The sequence below is a fragment of the Diabrotica virgifera genome, chromosome 9 (assembly GCF_917563875.1).
Source record: "Diabrotica virgifera virgifera chromosome 9, PGI_DIABVI_V3a".
In the NCBI taxonomy this organism is placed as follows: domain Eukaryota; kingdom Metazoa; phylum Arthropoda; class Insecta; order Coleoptera; family Chrysomelidae; genus Diabrotica; species Diabrotica virgifera.
Genome location: NC_065451.1, coordinates 35,970,920 through 35,990,064, shown reverse-complemented (window position 1 = coordinate 35,990,064; position 19,145 = coordinate 35,970,920). Strand labels below are relative to the sequence as shown.

General features: G+C 33.4%; 1 protein-coding gene across 1 annotated transcript in view; it reads right to left on the bottom strand.

Annotated features, from left to right (window-relative positions):
- LOC114329374 (sensory neuron membrane protein 1-like) overlaps positions 1-19,145 on the bottom strand; it is a 93,983-nt gene that overhangs the window by 42,625 nt on the left and 32,213 nt on the right. The window contains exon 6 of the mRNA XM_050662029.1: positions 6,174-6,367. Coding sequence (XP_050517986.1) covers positions 6,174-6,367 — 194 coding nt within the window. The remainder of the gene's footprint in view (positions 1-6,173; positions 6,368-19,145) is intronic.

Sequence of the window (19,145 nt, the reverse complement as noted above, 5' to 3'; positions counted from 1 at the left end):
CTAATGAAAAATAGGTTCATATTCGTCAAATTCCAAATGGAATATTTAACGTGAAATAACCAAAAATGAAGCACATTTCGGGGTAAACTCATTTAACTTATTTAAAGTGTTTAAAAAAAGCTTCATTTTTGTTTTATAAAAAAAATTCTAGCGTCAATATTAAAAAAGTTACGCTCAAAATAAAGTTAGTCCCTTTTGGTTTTGGTAAAAAAATCGAGAAAATCACCCCCTAATTAGTATCTTGAATGAACTTAATCGTTACGACTTCACAAGTTTCTTGACTCGTGTATACAAAAATACACATACCTACGTGTATAAAAAAAACAGGGTGTAACAAAAATACAGGTCATAAATTTAATCGCATATTCTGGGACCAAAAATAGTTCGATTGAACCTAACTTACCTTAGTACAAATGTGCACGGAAAAAAAGTTACAGCCCTTTGAAGTTACAAAATGAAAATCGATTTTTTCCAATATATCGAGAACTATTAGATATTTTTTATTGAAACTGGACATGTGGTATTCTTATGGCAGTAGTATTTTAAGAAAAAATTATAATGAGATTTGGACACCCCATAAAAATTTAATGGGGGTTTGGTTCCTTTAAACCCCCCAAACTTTTGTGTACGCTCTAATTTAATTATAATTGTAGAGCCATTAGTTAAACACAAGTTTTTAAAAAATTTTTTGTCTCTTAGTAATTTTTTTAAAAGTCAGGTTTTATCGAGATATTTGAATATTTGTCAAATCCACCACAGATTTGTATATGGTAAAGTACGGTTATGGAGACTTGGTAATAATATGAAAATTTATTTATGATTTACATTTTTAAGTATATTTTGAACCATATTAAAAAAGAAGCCACATCTCGATACAAGATGCTTTATCAAAAAAATACAAAGAGGCAAAAAAGTTTTAAAACCACTGTGTTTAACTAATGGTACCGCAGTAATAGTTTAATTGGAACGTACACAAACAATTGAGGGGTTTAAAGGAACAAAACCCTCATAAAAATGTTATGTAAACATATTAAAAAAGAAGCCGCAACTCGATAAAAACTGCCTTATCGAAAAAATACTAAGAGGCAAAAAAGATTTAAAAATATTGAATTTAAGTAATGGCACCACAATAATGATTTATTTGGAACGGACACAAAAGTTTGGGGGGTTTAAGGGAACAAAACCCCCATAAAATTTTTATGGGGTGCACAAATTTCACTATAATTTTTCTTTAAGATGTTCTTTCCATGATGATGCTACATGTCCATTTTCAACAAAAAACCTCTAATAGTTTTCGATATATTCAAAAAAATCTATTTTCATTTTGTAAATTCAAAGGGCTGTAACTTCTTTTGCGTCCATATTTGTACTAAGGTAAGTTAGGTTAATTCGAACTATTTTTGGTCCCAGAATATGTCGTTTAATTTATGACCTGTATTTTTGTTACACCCTGTATATTGTTTATATGATCTGTAAGTTTCATAGGTTTAAAGTCCTTATTATTGAAAGGGCTGTAGTTAAAAGGAGTTGAACGAGTCACTGATCACGAATGTATGCAAAGTTATAAACACCAAATCTTAGTCAATTTTTGTCTAACAGAAAAACAAAAAAATACATGATATTCAGAAAAGCAAATCTGACTTTTTTTGTTTTTCGAGACTTTTGGTGTCTCTAACAATTTTTAAGTTATTTTGAAAAAAAACATATTTTTCAAAATTTAAATTTTTAAAAATTTGACTTTGAAACCAAATGTTTTCAAAAATAAGCACTTTGAATCGATGAAATTTATGATGATAAGTAAAATAATTTGTGGAGCAGTAACGATTAATTTCATTTAAGTTGCTAATTAGTGGTAGGGGAGCAAAGTATGCTAAATGTGCAGTCACTCGAGCGTTATGGGGACCTATTGGGTTGTGAAGAGTAGGTCCTAAAACCAAAAAAAGTTAAGTAAAGTTTTCCATTTTAGTGGGCGCTCGCCATTTTTTAATTTAATTTTCCATTTCCAACAATCGTTTTTTCCGATTATAACGCCATCTATCCATAATTAGAAAAAATGTTTCGAATAAAAGTTACTTATTTTTACGTAAGGAATCCAAATCTGCAATAAAAAATGGGGCTCCTATTTAAGATTTTAAAGTAACCCCCCACCCCACCTCCGTGGGAGGTCGTGTTTGGTGCCATTTGATAGATTTTTCAAGAATATTGAATAAGTATATTTTACAGTTTTTCGATCTGATGTTCATTTCGCGAAATATCGCGGGATTCGTATTTAAGATATTAAATTTACCCCCCACCCCTCTCCGTGGGAAGTCATGTTTGGTATCATTCGATAGATTTTTTTAAAAATATTGAGCACATATTTTTTAGTTTTTCGATCTGTCATTCATTTCGCGAAATATTCGCTTTTTTCTTGTGAAACTTTGGGACTCCCCCATTTCCTTACGCCCGGCTCAAATCGTCAGACTTTTGAAATATACACTCTTGTGCATGTACTTAACTTACCTTATCTTAATCTGACAATTTCGAGTTTTTTTAAGGATAGATTTTTTTTTTCGGGCCACCCTTAACGAACTCCCCTGTGTTAAGAGCCAATATATGGTAGAGGTACATCTGCAGGGTACCAGGTTTCTCCCCATATGATAATCTGACGCGCTCGAGTAACTGCAAAAATCCCCGCTTGGGCTCCCCTACCATAGGGGTTGGTCTGCCCGATTATTTTTTTGCAAAAACAAAAGGTACCAACTTTATTTTGAGCGTAACTTTCTTATTAAATTTAACGCTAGAAACTTTTTGTAAAAACAGAAATAAAGCTTTTTTAAAATACTTTAAAAAAGTTATAATGGGTTTTCCCCAAGAAGTGCTTAATTTTTTGGACATTTCACGTCGAAATATTCTTTTTGAAATTTGGTGAATATGAATCTATTTTTCATTGGCTATAACTCTGGTTCTACGAGATCCAGAGACCCAACGCGTACACCATTTTTTTTACTTTTTTATAGGCTATATTTTTGCTAAGAACGTTTTTTTTTCGAAAAAATGCTTACTTTTTGAGTTATTTGCGAAAAACCGTCTAAAAATGTGGTTATTTTGTTGAAAAATGAACATATTCACTCGCAAATAACTCGAGAAGTGTTGACTTGGCGAAAAAGCTCTATAGAACAAATGTTACTTAAAATTAGTCAGTTTACCCATTTCCGAGTTATTTTGGACATATATTTTTTCACCCCCGACAGGGGGTGACTTTCACCCCCTTTTTCAGGGCAAAAGCACACATCGGCACAATATCACTTTTTTTCTTTGACATGTAAGCTATACGCATGCCAAATTTCATGTCAATCCAAGCGGTTCTTTAAAATTTAGAGCAAAAACCGTGAAAGAATGGACTATAGTGAGAAAACCACGAAAACGATTGAACAACTTACTGGAGCACATTAAAAAACAGGAAAACAGACAGAGTTATGTCTGCACAAAAAGAAGAAGAAAAATAAGAGGAGAAAAATACCAATCGCCGTCTCCGAGCCTTTTTTGAACACGCCCCATTTATTCTGTTTATTTGATCCACTCTGTATAATAACACGATTGATTGGCTGTATAATACTAAAAAATATTTCAATTCATTATCATATAGCGTCTAATAAATTTAATCACTTAACGGTTGCCATCTCAAATAAAATATTTCCTTAATTAACTGTTTAATATTATTCTTAGGTCTGAGCAAGGTCAAATGGATCGATTGAATAAATTACAATATTACCTGCATAGCGTTCGATATGTATAAAAAGCTCTTCTTTATTATTTATTGTTAAAATTAATATTCATTTATTGGTTTGGTCAAAAATATTAGTAGTGGCATATGAAAAACAACCTTTTTTTTAGAATTATAATTGAAGTTCAAAAAAGTCAAAGAAAAATTAATTAGCGGTCCTAAAAAGTGTGTATGTAAATAGATAGGGCGTTTTAGTCCCATGGCTTCCAAAAATTTGGTTATTTCCCTTCATTTTTTCCGATTCTTTGCTTTTTTCCAATTTCTCACGCCTCTCTAGCCTGTTTCTGACAACTCTTGCTTTACTGCTTCCAAACATTTCTTCCTTGAACGTCTTCTTATTTTCCCCATTACTCCCTATAAATCGGTCAAATTAAACAGCTCCATTGTAGGGGAGACTTGCCTAGTACCGGACACTGCCCAGTACCGGACGCATCTAAACATTCCGTATATGTATTTGGCACCTAGGAGTTTTCTATTGGTTCCTTGCGGCACGCGGCCATATTTCAACCAATAGGCGGCGAGATGCCATTCACGTATACGGAATGTTATTCGGTGCGAAATTCATATATACGGAATGTTAAATATTCGTAGACGGAAAAGACAACTTTTTATTAGAGTCGATTAAAAGGAGATTGATTTTAAAATATTTGTTAATGTATTATTAAATAAAAATAAAACAATTTATTTATTTTTAAACAATAATTTATTTGATTCTTGTATATTTTTAATGCATTCAAAAAATAAATGGTCTAAGTCACCCTTCACGCCACAATGTTCACAATTTTCAGATTCAGTTACTTTCGACTTATATAAATGTGAAGGATAACATGCATGACCAAATTTCGTTTTGTTTTCATTCAATTTGATACGCCATAACTTTGTCCAGATGTTAATTTGTTTAACAGAATGTTGTAGCATGGTTTTTGCTTCCTCGTGATTTTTTTCCGACTGCTAGAATGCATGTGTCGTCTGCAAATGTCGCAAATATACCAATAATGTATAGAGCAAATTGGAGTAGACCACTCTTATTAGCATTCTTCTCTTTCCAGTCCTTAGTAGTCCGACTTTGAGTATATTCTTTGTTGGCTCTACAATACTCTCATTTGTTTCTTGCTAACCAAGTACTTAACGTAGGATTACTCCCAGGTACGTCGCTTTTTTAATAGTTATAGTCCTTTCTCCTTCAAACACAAAGTCTATATGAACTTTAGCTCTTAGGACATTAAGGCGCATACCCTTCATCTTCTCAGTAGCATGTGATTTCATGAGGATTTCATCTGCGTTTTTACTCTGTTAGGGACTCGATTTCTTCTACTCATGATTTATGATTGATCAGACCATTGACTGTCACTCTCTATGCGATGAATTCTGTATTGGACACCCCCCATGATGGATAATTAATAATAATGGAGGTATCTCCATCTTCGATATGTATCTAACGTAGTAATCTGTTTGTCTTTTGTCCAGTGTGGGTTATATGTTATACGTTAAATTTATCTGTCATTAATTAATTTAAACAAGTATCTACAACATTCAAGGATACCTTCCTAATTTGACGATATCTGTTCCGTATCCAGTATTCGATCTGCCATTTATTTTCACAAAATACATACAGTGCGCTGGAATAAGTGTTACCACCCCCCCCCCCCCTTAAAAATTTATTTTTAGCACATAAGCAGAACGCTCGGATAGGTCGATTCTTGAAATAATCATAGTATGTATATTATAGAATCAATGTTTCGAACTTTACGCGATACCTCTTCAGGTGAGAGTCATAACTGTGATTTTTTTAAATAGGAAAGTACATCATGTGACACCACATTTAAAATCTTTTGAAATACTGATAACAAAAATGTATAATACTTTATTACTTTTTAAGGGCGTAGGCGCAAAATTTCGGTCCAATGATTTTTAAATGCATTCATTTTTTTTTCGAATGCTGAGAAAATTAATAAGTGTATTTGAAAAATTTAAACGCAGAATGAAAGACAACGGCATTACACTATTTATAATTTTTCAAAAATACTTATTAGTTTTCCCATGATTCGAAAAAAATGAACGCATTCAAAAAGAATTCGACCGAAATTTTGCGCCTACGCTCTCAAAAAGGATTAAAGTATTATACATTTTTGTAATCAGTATTCGAAAAGCTTTTAAATGAGGTGTCATATAATGTACTTTCCCATTAAAAAAATCAAAGTTATGCGTGTCACCTGAAGAGGGATCGAATAAGGTTAGAAACATTGATGCTGTAATTAACTATAATTATTTTAAAAATCGAGCGGTTTGCATATGTGCTTAAAATAAGGGAAGTTAGTAGGGGGGGGGGGGGTAACACTTATTCTAGCACACTGTATAATACATGTATTTTTAGTACCATTTATATTTAATTTATTTTATATCTTACCTGTACATGATGTCAAATCAGTAATTCCATCTTTAGCACACTCTGTTTGATTTCCGTCAAAAGTTTTCGTTTTATTAAGGCAGAAACAAAGGTTTTCTTTTTTCGTGCTGCTAAAGGTATCGTTTTTCGCTACAAATTTCAATCCTTTCAGGCCTTTTACAACTTCATCCGAGTCATAGGTTAGGGCTACAGATCTGCAAAATATATTATACAGTTTTCTAATGAAAAATGAATAACCATTTTCAATTTCGTTGCAAAACGAAAATACAGCCGAACCATATTCTAGTCCAATCAGAGAGTGCAGCAAGCACCTCTACCGGTTTCGAAACTTATTAGTCTCTCATCAGGAGGCACATATGCTGCTCTCTCTGATCCAACCAAAACAAACCCCCAGCGTGCAGTCCCGGATTTCAACGAACGAAATGGCATAGATGCCCTACCGGCAACTGCTAGCAAAAAGACTAAGTTTTCACTCTAATGGCATATAAAACAACATAATTCTATTCTACATCCCACCAGAATGAAAACAATGGGAACCTTCTCTGGTTACACCTCCGAGGCCTCTACAATTTGCAAGCCATACGGATGCTGAGACAAAGGAAGATGAGGGAATTCTACAATTTACAATTCACGTCCCATCTGCTCAGCGCGGTAAAGTTCCAACGAGAATGGTTCCCTTCATACTCCAATCAGAGTAAATGTAAATCAAAAATGAATAACCATTTTCAATTTCGTTGCAAAACGAAAATACAGCCGAACCATATTCTAGTCCAGTGATACTAAACCTGCGGCCCGCGGGCCGCATGCGGCCCTCTAGAGTTTTTTATGCGGCCCGAAGGCTAACTAAAGGGCCCTGTGATCAAATTATTTGTCAAATTTCACGTGTTTTTCAAATTATTTGATAGTGTTTGAGGCGTGTTTGGGCGTGAGGCAGACAATTTAATGACTTTAATTTTAAATTATATTGAAATTTTTAAGAACTCTGATTAAAAAGCAAAGTATTATTAACTTTTAATAATAAATTATTAAAGTTAATGAACAAATACTCATTTTAAAAATAATCAATACTTATTTACTACATTCCAACGACCCATTTAGTAATCACAAGAAAAATTCAGGTCCGGATTAACAAAAAAAATTTAAAATAATTGTGACCTTGAAACAATACACTGTATATTAAAATTTTCAAAATTCGTCTGTTCATTTGAAAATTGTTTAATTGCTCGCTTCAATTTTTTGCGCAGCAGATAATTTAATGACATTAATTTTGAAATTACATATTATCGAAATTTTTCTTTTGAAAGTTTTCGACATAATTTCAAAATTAAAATCATTGAATTGTCTGCGCAAAAAATGGAAGCTCCATTAAAGTTCTTTTCAAATGTGAAAACTGGTTTTGAAAATTTAAATATACAGGATGTTGATTCAAGGTCACGATGGATTTAAAATTTTGTTTACTCTGGACCTGGATTTTTCTTGTGATTAGTAGTTGGGTGATTTGGGTTATAAATGTGACATATGTGTACCAAATATCAAAAAAATATACAAGGTGGTTCTAAAGTTATGGGCAAAATCGATAAAACACTCTCTAACTCGGTTATAAAGTCAGAGGCGCAATAAATTTAGTATGTCTAGAACCGCCTCATTTACCTCTACTCGCCATTCAAGTATTTCCGTTTCCCAATGAAACACCCTGTATACTACCATCTTGATTGCGGCCCGCAAGCTGTGGCAATAGCTACTATATGGCCCAGGAAAGAAAAAGGTTGAGTATCGCTGTTCTAGTCCAATCAGAGAGTGTGCCTCCTGATGAGAGACTAATAAGTTTCGAAATCGGTAGAGGTGCTTGCTGCACTCTCTGATTGGACTAGAATATGGTTCGGCTGTATTTTCGTTTTGCAACGAAATTGAAAATGGTTATTCATTTTTGATTTACATTTACTCTGATTGGAGTATGAAGGGAACCATTCTCGTTGGAACTTTACCGCGCTGAGCAGATGGGACGTGAATTGTAAATTGTAGAATTCCCTCATCTTCCTTTGTCTCAGCATCCGTATGGCTTGCAAATTGTAGAAGCCTCGGAGGTGTAACCAGAGAAGGTTCCCATTGTTTTCATTCTGGTGGGATGTAGAATAGCATTATGTTGTTTTATATGCCATTAGAGTGAAAACTTAGTCTTTTTGCTAGCAGTTTTCTAATGTTTAGATCCCCCGATTTAGATTAGAAGCATGGGAAAAAAATTTAAAAACATAGAAGTAATAAATGAAGTCAAAATATCATACATACTAGGGCGGTCCGATAAATACTTAGCCTTCAAAAGACAAAGGAAAATTTTGGAAAAGTGGTGATTTATTTCTGAACGTAGTCTCCCTTTAATCCGTGTTGAGCTGCACCCCCCCCCCCCCCACTTGCAAAAATCAAAAACAAATAGCGCTGATTACTGAGCTATTTATGAGCTCTCATATTCCGCAAATTAAAAATTTTGAGCTCGTTACCCTGGGCAGGGCTGACTCAGCCCCCCCCCCCCCACTACTTAAAAATAGGGATATTGAATCGGTCCTTGCGGCATAATTACGAGCTATTTATGAGCTCTCAAAGTGACATAGTTTTGATTTTTGAACTCATCCCCTTCACCCCCAAACAACCCTTTAATTGATTTAACTTAAGAGAAAAATGCTGAGAAAAATTAAAATACATCGTATCACGGATATAATTCATATAGCTTATATATTTTAAGAATAAACTTTTAAATTACGCGCATTTCGATTATTGAGCTACAACCCCTTCGCAAGAAAACCACCCCATCTTCCCGGCTTAAAAGAGAGTTGTACTTAAAATGATTTAAATTCATTATTTGGCGACTACAATATCGTTTAATAATTTATGAGCCCTAAAAATAAGAGCATTAAGATCTTTAAATTGCAGTTTCTTTTGTATAGTGCAGTCACTGAATGTAAAAATCAACTATGTATTACCTTTAATTTCGGTGAACCTTCATTAATTTTCACGAAAATTAGTGAGTAGGTGCCTCAAGAAATAAAGGTGACATGCCACCTTGCGCTTTTACCCTGAGGGTGAATACCATCCCTTCTCGGGGGTGAAAATGATTTTTTTTAAATAACTTCAAGAAATCGATTGAAGGACAAATTATAAGCAAAATTTATTATATAAAGTTATTAAAATAAATCAATACTTTTTAAGTTATTAAAGATCAAATATTTTAATTTTCGTAAAAAAATGCATGCTTTAAAGCGATTTTTCATAAATAACTCAAAAACTGTAAGTTTTTAAAAAGTTTTCATTGCCAAAATTAAAGCTAATAAAAATATAGTAAATTTCTTACTTGAAAAACCATACTCTAACCACTCACCAATTTTCGTGTAAATTGATCAAGGTTCACCGAAATTGAAGGTAATAGTTGATTTTTACCTTCAGTGATTGCACTATACAAAAAATATTACAATTTAATGATCTAAATGCGCGTATTTTGGGTGCTCATAAATTATTAAACGATATGTAGTCGCCAAATAATGAATTTAAATCATTTTAAGTACAACTCCTTCTTAAGCCGGGAAGATGGGGTGGTTTTCTTGCGAAGGGGTTTTAGCTCAATAATCGAAATGCGCTTAGTTTAAAAGTTTATTGTTAGAATATATAAGCTATATGAATTATATCCGCGATACGATGTATTTTAATTTTTCTCAGCATCTTTCTCTTAAGTTAAATCAATTAAAGGGTTGTTTGGGGGTGAAGGGGATGAGCTCAAAAATCTAAACTATGTCACTTCGAGAGTTCATAAAGCTCGTAATTCTGCCGCAAAGATCGATTCAATATCCCTATTCTTAACTAGTTGGGGGAGCTGACTCAGCCCCCCCCCCCCATTAAAATATTAAAGTCCTGCCCAGGGTAACGAGCTCAAAATTTTTAATTTGCGAAAAATGAGAGCCAATAAATTAGCGCTATTTGTTTTTTAATTTTTGCAAGTGGGGGGGGGCAGTTCAACATGGGTCTCCCTTTAGCTCGACGCACTTGACCCAAGCGATGCTCCACCTTCTTTAACGCGTCTGAGGTTTAAAAATATGTTTGCAAAATAGGCTTCCGTGGCGGTGATAAACTCTTCAGTCGACTTAAATTTCTGCCCAGCGGGTGACTTTTTTAGGTTTGGAAACAAGAAGTCGCACAGGGCCAAATCTGGAAAATATGGTGGATGAGATAGCAGTTCGTAGACCAATTCGACCAATTTGTCCATGGAGACGGCGAGGTGTAAGCCGAAATTTTGTCATGGTGGAAGAGTATTTTTTTCCTACACGATTGGGGTTGTTTTCTTTAAATTCGGCGTTGAGTCGGCACAATAATTTGGCATATTAAATCCCTGTGTAGTTCAGAGAAATAAGGAAAAAAATATCCTGTTGGTGACACAACCCCCTCCAGGCCGAAACCAAATTTTTTATATATGGACAATAGTATGGACATCTATAATAATAACCTATATGTTTCCTGCAGCCGATTTTGATGATATGCATAGTTACATATAAACAAATAAATATCAAAAACGGTAAATTTTCGCTTTTTTCGTCTATTACCAAAAAGTTAAGCATTTTAAACAAATTTAAGAGTAAGAAACTCATAAATCGTATAAAAAAACTGCAATATGGCGTCCGCTGAACATGTCTTCCTTATTGGTTGCTTAGAAAATTGCAAAATAAATCATAAATTTGGAGTTTTTATAAATATTCATAGCTTATGTAAAAATTAACTTACAACCTTCTTATTACACGAAATGCTGAGACTTCTGGTGCTTAAATCACAGCCTAAATTTCAAAGCAATTGGTCAAATAGTTTAAAAGTTATTTAATTTGTTTTTCCCAAATTATTTTTTTTATTAACACTATAAGTCGGAAAATGATGAAGTTACAGTAATACTTTGGATAGTTTATGAAAGAAGAAGATTTACACTATTAATTTAATTTAAAAAAATGACAAAAAATAATTCTAAATAGTGCAAAAGTATTTTGCAAGAACATGTGAATTAAAAAAGGGGGGTACTAACTTCGTCCCCAATTGTCCTAGGACAATTGTTTTTCTTTCTAAGTGTGTATAAAAATTATAAAAATTCAGTCTTTCTTAATATGAAAAAATCGACATGTGTTTGCAAAATAATTTTACACTGTTTAAAATTACTTTCTGTCATTTTTTAATTAAGTTAATAGTATAAATGATCATCTTTCATAAACTGTTCGAAGTATTACTCTAACCTCATAATTTTCTGACTTATAGTGTTGCAAAAAAAATGAATTTGGGACAAAAAAATTAAATAACTTTTAAATTATTTTTTTGAGATTTAAAATATAATTTTAAGAAGTCTCAGCGTTCCGTGTAATAAGAAAGTTCTAATTTAATTTTTACATAAGTTATGAACATTTATAAAATCTTAAAATTTATGACTAATTTTGCAATTTTCTAAGAAATAAATAAGGATAGACATATTCAGCGAACGTCATATTGAAGTTTTTTATATGGTTTATGAGTTTCTTATTCTCAAATTTGTTTAGAATGCTTCACTTTTTAGTAATAGACGAAAAAAGCGAAAATTTACCGTTTTTTGATTTTTATTTGTTTATAACTATATCATCAAAATTAGTCCTGTCGCCAGGGGGGGTACAACGGCCTCGTTAATTCAGATGGACTTACTCAAGTTTTTTTTATGTATTTTGACCCGTAGAACACGAATTTTTTGGGTAACAGTTGATCCGGATGTCGATAAGATTGTTATAGACCAAGAACTTGAGGAATCAAATAACAGCGATTTTTGGCAAAACAAAACAATATTTTGTATTTTTTGGGCCATTTTAAGTAAAAAATATTTCTACAAGTTTTTTCGTAGGATGCACAGTTTTCGAGATAAACGCGGTTGAACTTTAAAAAAATCGAAAAATTGCAATTTTTGAACCCGAATAACTTTTGATTAAAAAATAAAATAGCAAGTCTGCTTACCGCATTTGAAAGTTTAAGTCAAATTATATCGGTTTTAATTATTTGCATTGGTAAAAATTTATTTTTTTATTGTTTAACAAAGCTATAAACACGTAGGGTTTCCCGTGCTTTTACATGCGTTTTAACGCATGTAACGTAGAAATAGTCTTGATTGCACTAGTACCTATTCTACCTACTCGTTCGATTTTAAATGAGAAATCATAGAAACATCACTCACGCACTAGTTGTTTGTAGCTTTGTTTAACAATAACACAATAAATTTTTAGCAATGCAAATAATCAAAACCGACATAATTTGACTTGAACTTTCAAAGGCGCTAAGCAGAATTGCTATTTTATTTTTTAATCAAAAGTTATTCGGGTTTAAAAATTGCAGTTTTTCGATTTTTTGAAAGTTCAACCGCGTTTATCTCGAAAACTGTGCATCCTACTAAAAAACTTGTAGAAATATTTTTTGCTTAAAATGACCCAAAAAATACAAAATATTGTTTTGTTTTGCCAAAAATCGCTGTTATTTGATTCCTCAAGTTCTTGGTCTATAACAATCTTATCGACATCCGGATCAACTGTTACCCAAAAAATTCGTGTTCTACGGGTCAAAATACATAAAAAAAACTTGGGTAAGTCCATCTGAATTAAGGAGGCCGTTGTACCCCCCTGGCGACAGGACTAAATCGGCTGCAGGAAATATATAGGTTATTAATATGTATAGATGTCCATACCAGGGCCGGCGATAACGGGCCTGCAAGGGATGCATTGCAGGCGTGCGCCCCTGTTTGGGGGGCGCCAGAATGAGCATTTTTTCTGCTGGTATTATGTAAAATACTAAAATAAAAAAAATCTTTTTTCTTAAATGTGGTTTAATTTCGTCGTAATACCCTAATCTGTGCTTGTTAGTTTTGCATATCAAATAATATACAAAAATATGCAACGCCGCATAGAATTCTTACCATGTAGTAATATAATTTATTGGTCAAAGATATCATATTTCAAGCAAACAACTTTGCTATGAGAATGCTTTGTTTATGTTCTTCAAATTTCTTGCAAGTTGTTAGTGTTGTATCATCAGTTATGAGAGGAAATGAATAATTTCTAGTAAAGTAAACAAGATTGTGATACTGTTTTCTTGCCGCCCGCGCCTCTCTAATTTAATGTACCTATTAATAGGTATCAAGTTAAGTATTAATCCCATAAAAACATAATATTTAAAATAAGGATTTTACTTTAAATTTAGTTTAGAGCTCTTTAGATTCAGTATTATTTCATGTGATTATAATACAGAATAGTTTGTAAGTTGTACTCTGCAGTTAAATAATCTATTAGCATTCAATTAATATAAAATTATATTTGTTAAGTACTCAGTAGGTAGGTACATACTAATATTAATCTACGCTTAAGTTATTATTTTTATTTAGTTAAATAAAAATGGATTAAAAAATTATCTAGGAAGCTAGGGCACAAATCGAAAAAGAAAAAGCCGAAAAAGAAAAAATGACACAAAAAAAACAATATCAGTTCTCTTACGCCCGGTTTCATAATCAACTTAAAGTGAACATTAACTAAAGTTCACTTTAAAGTTGACATTTACCCATATGAATTGCAATGATAAAGGTACCAACTAAAAATTTATCCACTTTAACTGATTATAAAACCGACCGTTAGCCAATTTCTTAAAAAAGTTAAAGTGAAGTTGTTGTGTCAGATGATGGGTCCAATAAAACTGTAACCGAAATGTATTTACCGGGTACATTTGCGAATAGCGGGACAACGACTTAAGTCGCTGCCCGGAACACACATTTTTAGGACACAAGTCCAAAATCAAGTCATTAATAGGGAGAAAAGCTCTTCTAGCTACCCCTAAAATCAGGGGGTTTAACACATAAAGTAATACAGAGGATGTTCCATTACCCAGGGCATCTAAGGTAACGTTCAGTACAAAGCCTCCTTATTCGTTATGTACTGCGACGGGGAGGGGTGGTGGTACAGCTTGGGGGTCAGATAGATACGGGGTCAGGTTACACAGTGTAACCGGTTTGATCTTCGGACATGTGGGTCTCACTGTTCCATTTGAACACACATAATGTTCCCGAGGCTGGGGTTGTACGAGTATCTGTGTGTGGAGTGGGAGGGGGGACGCCTGTGCTAGTTTTGCAGGCGGGCACCTTATACCCTAGCGCCGGCACTGGTCCATACTACGCAAAAATATTGGTTTCGGCCTGGAGGGGGATGTGTCACGAGAAAAATCTTGTTCTCTGGACTAGTGATTGTTTTGCCTTTTTCCAGGTAGTAGATCACACCTTGTAAATCCCATAAAATGGTGGCCATCGCCTTTACGGCCGATTCGGAGCACGTTCGCGGGGTGACCTCCACTGTATCGATTGTTCCCTGGTCTCTACTGTGTACCAGTGGAACCATCTTTCGTTGATGATTATGAAACAACGTAGAAAATCATTTGGATTACGCCTAAACAACCTCAGACAGTGTTCTGAAGTGGTCTCATGGTTGCGTTTATTGTTCGGAGTGAGAAAACGCGGCAGCCATCACGCCGCCAGCTTTCTTATGCCCAAAATTTTATGCAGGGTATGACCAATAAGATCTTTTTAGATGCCTACTGTCTCAGCTATCTCGCGCACCTTCAGTCGCCGGTCTGCCCATACGTAGCCGTTTTTGGGGGACCTGGAGGTGACTTATCAAAAACTAACGTGTTACCACGTTGAAACTCGTTAAACCAATTTTTGACGGTCGCCATCGAAGGAGAAGAGTCACCGTACACAATATCCAAGCGTCCTTTGATTTTGCTGAGTGATTTGCCTTCCAAAAGCAAGAGCCGAATCACGGCCGATATTGCTCTTTTTTCATTTTTCTTAAATCCCCAAACACGCCCGCTAGTCTAGTCGCAACATAGGGTACCGTTGGCACTTTTAGCTCGCCGCGAATTGATGGTGGTATTATAGGTTTTTTAGGTAGCTGAATCCAATGGAAGTGGTCTGAAAACCCAAATGTGGTGCGTTTAATTGTTATTAACAAATTATGGGAAAATTTGGGGTTTCAGGAATTATTAGTAAATTACTATAAATAAATTGATAGTGTTAAGGTCTTCTCTGATGTATTTTTTGTCGTTGAATCGAATGCGACTAGTCGCAAATACTCAAAAATGTTCTTATTTTGTTAATAACAAAATAATTGTTTATTCGCTGAAAAGCTCGAAATGCGTTATCTACAGCAAGGTTGTAGTCTTTTTCATAGTATTTTTATACGCTAAATCGATTGTCACTAGTCGTGATAGCTTAAACCACGTTCTGACTTTGTTATTAATAAATTATTGCAAAATAACGGTGTAGTGTATAGTATTTTTACTACAAAAACGATATTACGTAGATCAAAATTTTTGACGTAAGAGAACTGTCAAAACATTAGAATGTGACTTTTCATTATTGCCATGTTTATTATAAACATGGCAATAATGAAAAGTCACATTCTAATGTTTTGACAGTTCTCTTACGTCAAAAATTTTGATCTACGTAATATCGCTTATGTAGTAAAAATACTATATAGTACGTTTACTCACGGCTTTTGCTCTAATTAAAAAAAAACCACTTGGAATGACATGAAATTTAGCATGCACGTAGCTAACATGTCAAACAAAACAAGTGATATTGTGCCGATATGTGCTTTTAGCCTGGGGGTGGGTTTCACGGTTTCACCACGTTTCGGGGGTGAAAAAAGAAACCTTTAAAATAAGTCCGGAATTGGATAAACTGATCAATTCTAAGCAACTTTTGGTCTATACAGTTTTTTCACTAAGTCAATACTTTTCTAGTTATTTGCGAACGAATATATTCATTTTTCAACAAAAAAACTGTATAGAACAAAAGTTGGTAAGAATTAATCAGTTTATCCACTTCCGGGCTTATTTAAAGGTTTCTTTTTTCACCCCCGAAAAGGGGTGATACTCACCCCCAGGGTAAAAGCAGACATTGGCACAGTATCACTTCTTTTGTTTGACGTGTTAGCTACGTTTATGCCAAATTTCATGTCATTCTAAGTGGTTTTTTAAAATATAGAGCAAAAACCGTGAGTGAACGTACTATACCTAAACCGTTATTTTTGCAATAATTTCTTAATAACAAAGTCGGAACGTGGTTTAAGCTATCACCACTTGTAGCAATTGATTTAGCGTATAAAAATACTATGAAAAGGCTACAAACTTGCTGTAGATAACGCATTTCGAGCTTTTCGGCGAATAAACAATTATTTTGTTATTAACAAAATAAGAACATATTTTGAGTAATCGCGACTAGTCGCATTCGATTCTGCGACCAAAGATACATCACAGAAGACTTTAACACTATCAGTTTATTTACAGAGGTTCTAATAATTCCTGAAAAACACCTAATTTTACCATAATTTATTAACAACAATTAAACGCACCACATTTGGGCTTCCAGACCACTACCATTGGATTCAGCGACCCAAAAAACCTATACCCGTGTTGAGCTGCCCCCCCCCCCCACTTGCAAAAATTAAAAAACAAATAGCCCTGATTTATGAGCTATTTATGAGCTCGCATATTCCGCAAACTAAAAATTTTGAGCTCGTTCCACTGAGCAGGAATTTAATACCCTAGTGGGGGGGCTGAGTCAGCCCCCCCCCACTACTTAAAAATAGGAATATTGAATCGGTTTTTGCGGCAGAATTACGAGCTATTTATGAGCTCTTGAAATTATATACTTTCGATTTTTGAGCTCATCCCCTTCACCCCAAAACAACCCTTTAATTGATTTAACTTAAGAGAAAGATGCTGAGAAAACTTAAAATATATCGTATTGCGGATATAATTCATATAGCTTATATACTCTAAGAATAAACTATAAAATCAAGAGTTGTACTTAAAATTCATTAAACTAATTATTTGGCGACAACATATCATTTAATAATTTATAACCTTCCAAATTACGCGCATTTAGATCAGTAAATTGCAATTTATTTTGTATAGTGCAGTCACTGAAGGTATAAATCAACGATTACCTTCAATTTCGGTGAACGTTCATCGATTTTCACGAAAATTGGTCAGTAGTTAGAGGATACGTCAAGAAACAAAGGTGACATGGTACCACCTTGCGCCTTTACCCTGAGGGTGGATACCGCCCCTTCTCGGGGGTGAAAATTATTTTATAAAAAATAAATGCACAAATCAATAAAAGAACAAATTAAAAGCAAAATTTATTATATAAAGTTAATAAAATAAGTCAATACTTTTTAAGTTATTAAAGATCAAAGATTTTAATTATTTGTGAAAAAAATGCATGTTTTGAAGAGGTTTTTTGTAAATCACTGAAAAACTTTAAGTTTTTACAAAAAAGTTAATAGTAGTTTAATTCGTATAGCTTATATTCTAAGAATAAACTCTTAAATCACGCGTCTTTCGATTATAGAGCTACAAACCCTTCGCAAGAAAACGACCCCATATTCCCGGCTTAAGAGAGAGTTGTTCTTAAAATAATTTAAATTAATTATTTGGCGACTACATATCGTTTAATAATTTATGAGCTTGCAAAATATACGTATCTCAATTATTGAATTGCCAATTTCTTTCTATAGTGCAGTCACTGAAGGTAAAAATCAACTATTACCTTCGATTTCGGTAAATCGCCATTTATTTTCACGAATTGACAATAACAACTTAGGGTTTTAGCCTGGGGTATATGTCACCCCTTCTCGGGAGTGAAAATTACTTTATTAAAAATAACCCCACAAATCGAGAGAGGGACAAATTGTAAGCAAAATTTGTTATATAATGTGATTAAAATAAATCAATACTTTTTGAGTTATTAAAGATCAAATATTTTAATTTTTGGAAAGAAAATGCATGCTTTAGAGCGATTTTTCATAAATGACTCAAAAACTGTAAGTTTTTACAAAAAAGTTTTCATCACTAAAATTGAAGCTAATAAAAAATATAATAAATTGCTTACTTGAAAAACCCTTTAATGTTAATTTAAAGTAAGTTATTGGTAATTAAATGTATATTTTTTTCCGCGACTGTTCAAATCTAAGGGTTCAAGCTTAAATAACGGGAAAGAGATCCATTTTATAACACTTAGGTACTAAATACTTGTCAAAGTACTTAGAAATACCTATGAAAAATAAGATCCAGAAAAAGTTGATAGTATCAAAATCCGCTCACCAATGAATGGAGATTTACCGAAATCGAAGGTCATAGTTGATTTTTACCTTCAGTGACTGCACTATATAAAGAAAATGGCAATTCAATAATTGAGATGCGTATATTTTGCGAGCTCATAAATTATTAAACAATATATAGTCGACAAATAATTAATTTAAATTATTTTAAGTACAACCCTCTCTTAAGCCGGGAATATGGGATGGTTTTTTTGCGAAGGGGTTGTAGTTCAATAATCGAAAGGCGCGTGATTTTAGAGTTTATTCTTAGAATATAAGCTATACGAATTAAACTACTATTAACTTTTTTGTAAAAACTTACAGTTTTTCAGTGATTTACAAAAAACCTCTTCAAAACATGCATTTTTTTCACAAATAATTAAAATTTTTGATCTTTAATTACTTAAAAAGTATTTACTTATTTTATTAACTTTATATAATACATTTTGCTTTTAATTTGTTCTTTTATTGATTTGTGCAGTTATTTTTTATAAAATAATTTTCACCCCCGAGAAGGGGCGGTATCCACCCTCAGGGTAAAGGCGCAAGGTAGTACCATGTCACCTTTGTTTCTTGACGTATCCTCTAACCACTGACCAATTTTCGTGAAAATCGATGAAGGTTCACCGAAATTGAAGGTAATCGTTTATTTTTACCTTCAGTGACTGCACTATACAAAATAAATTGCAATTTACTGATCTAAATGCGCGTAATTTGGAAGCTTATAAATTATTAAATGATATGTAGTCGCCAAATAATTAGTTTAACGCATTTGAAGTACAACTTTCTCTTAAGC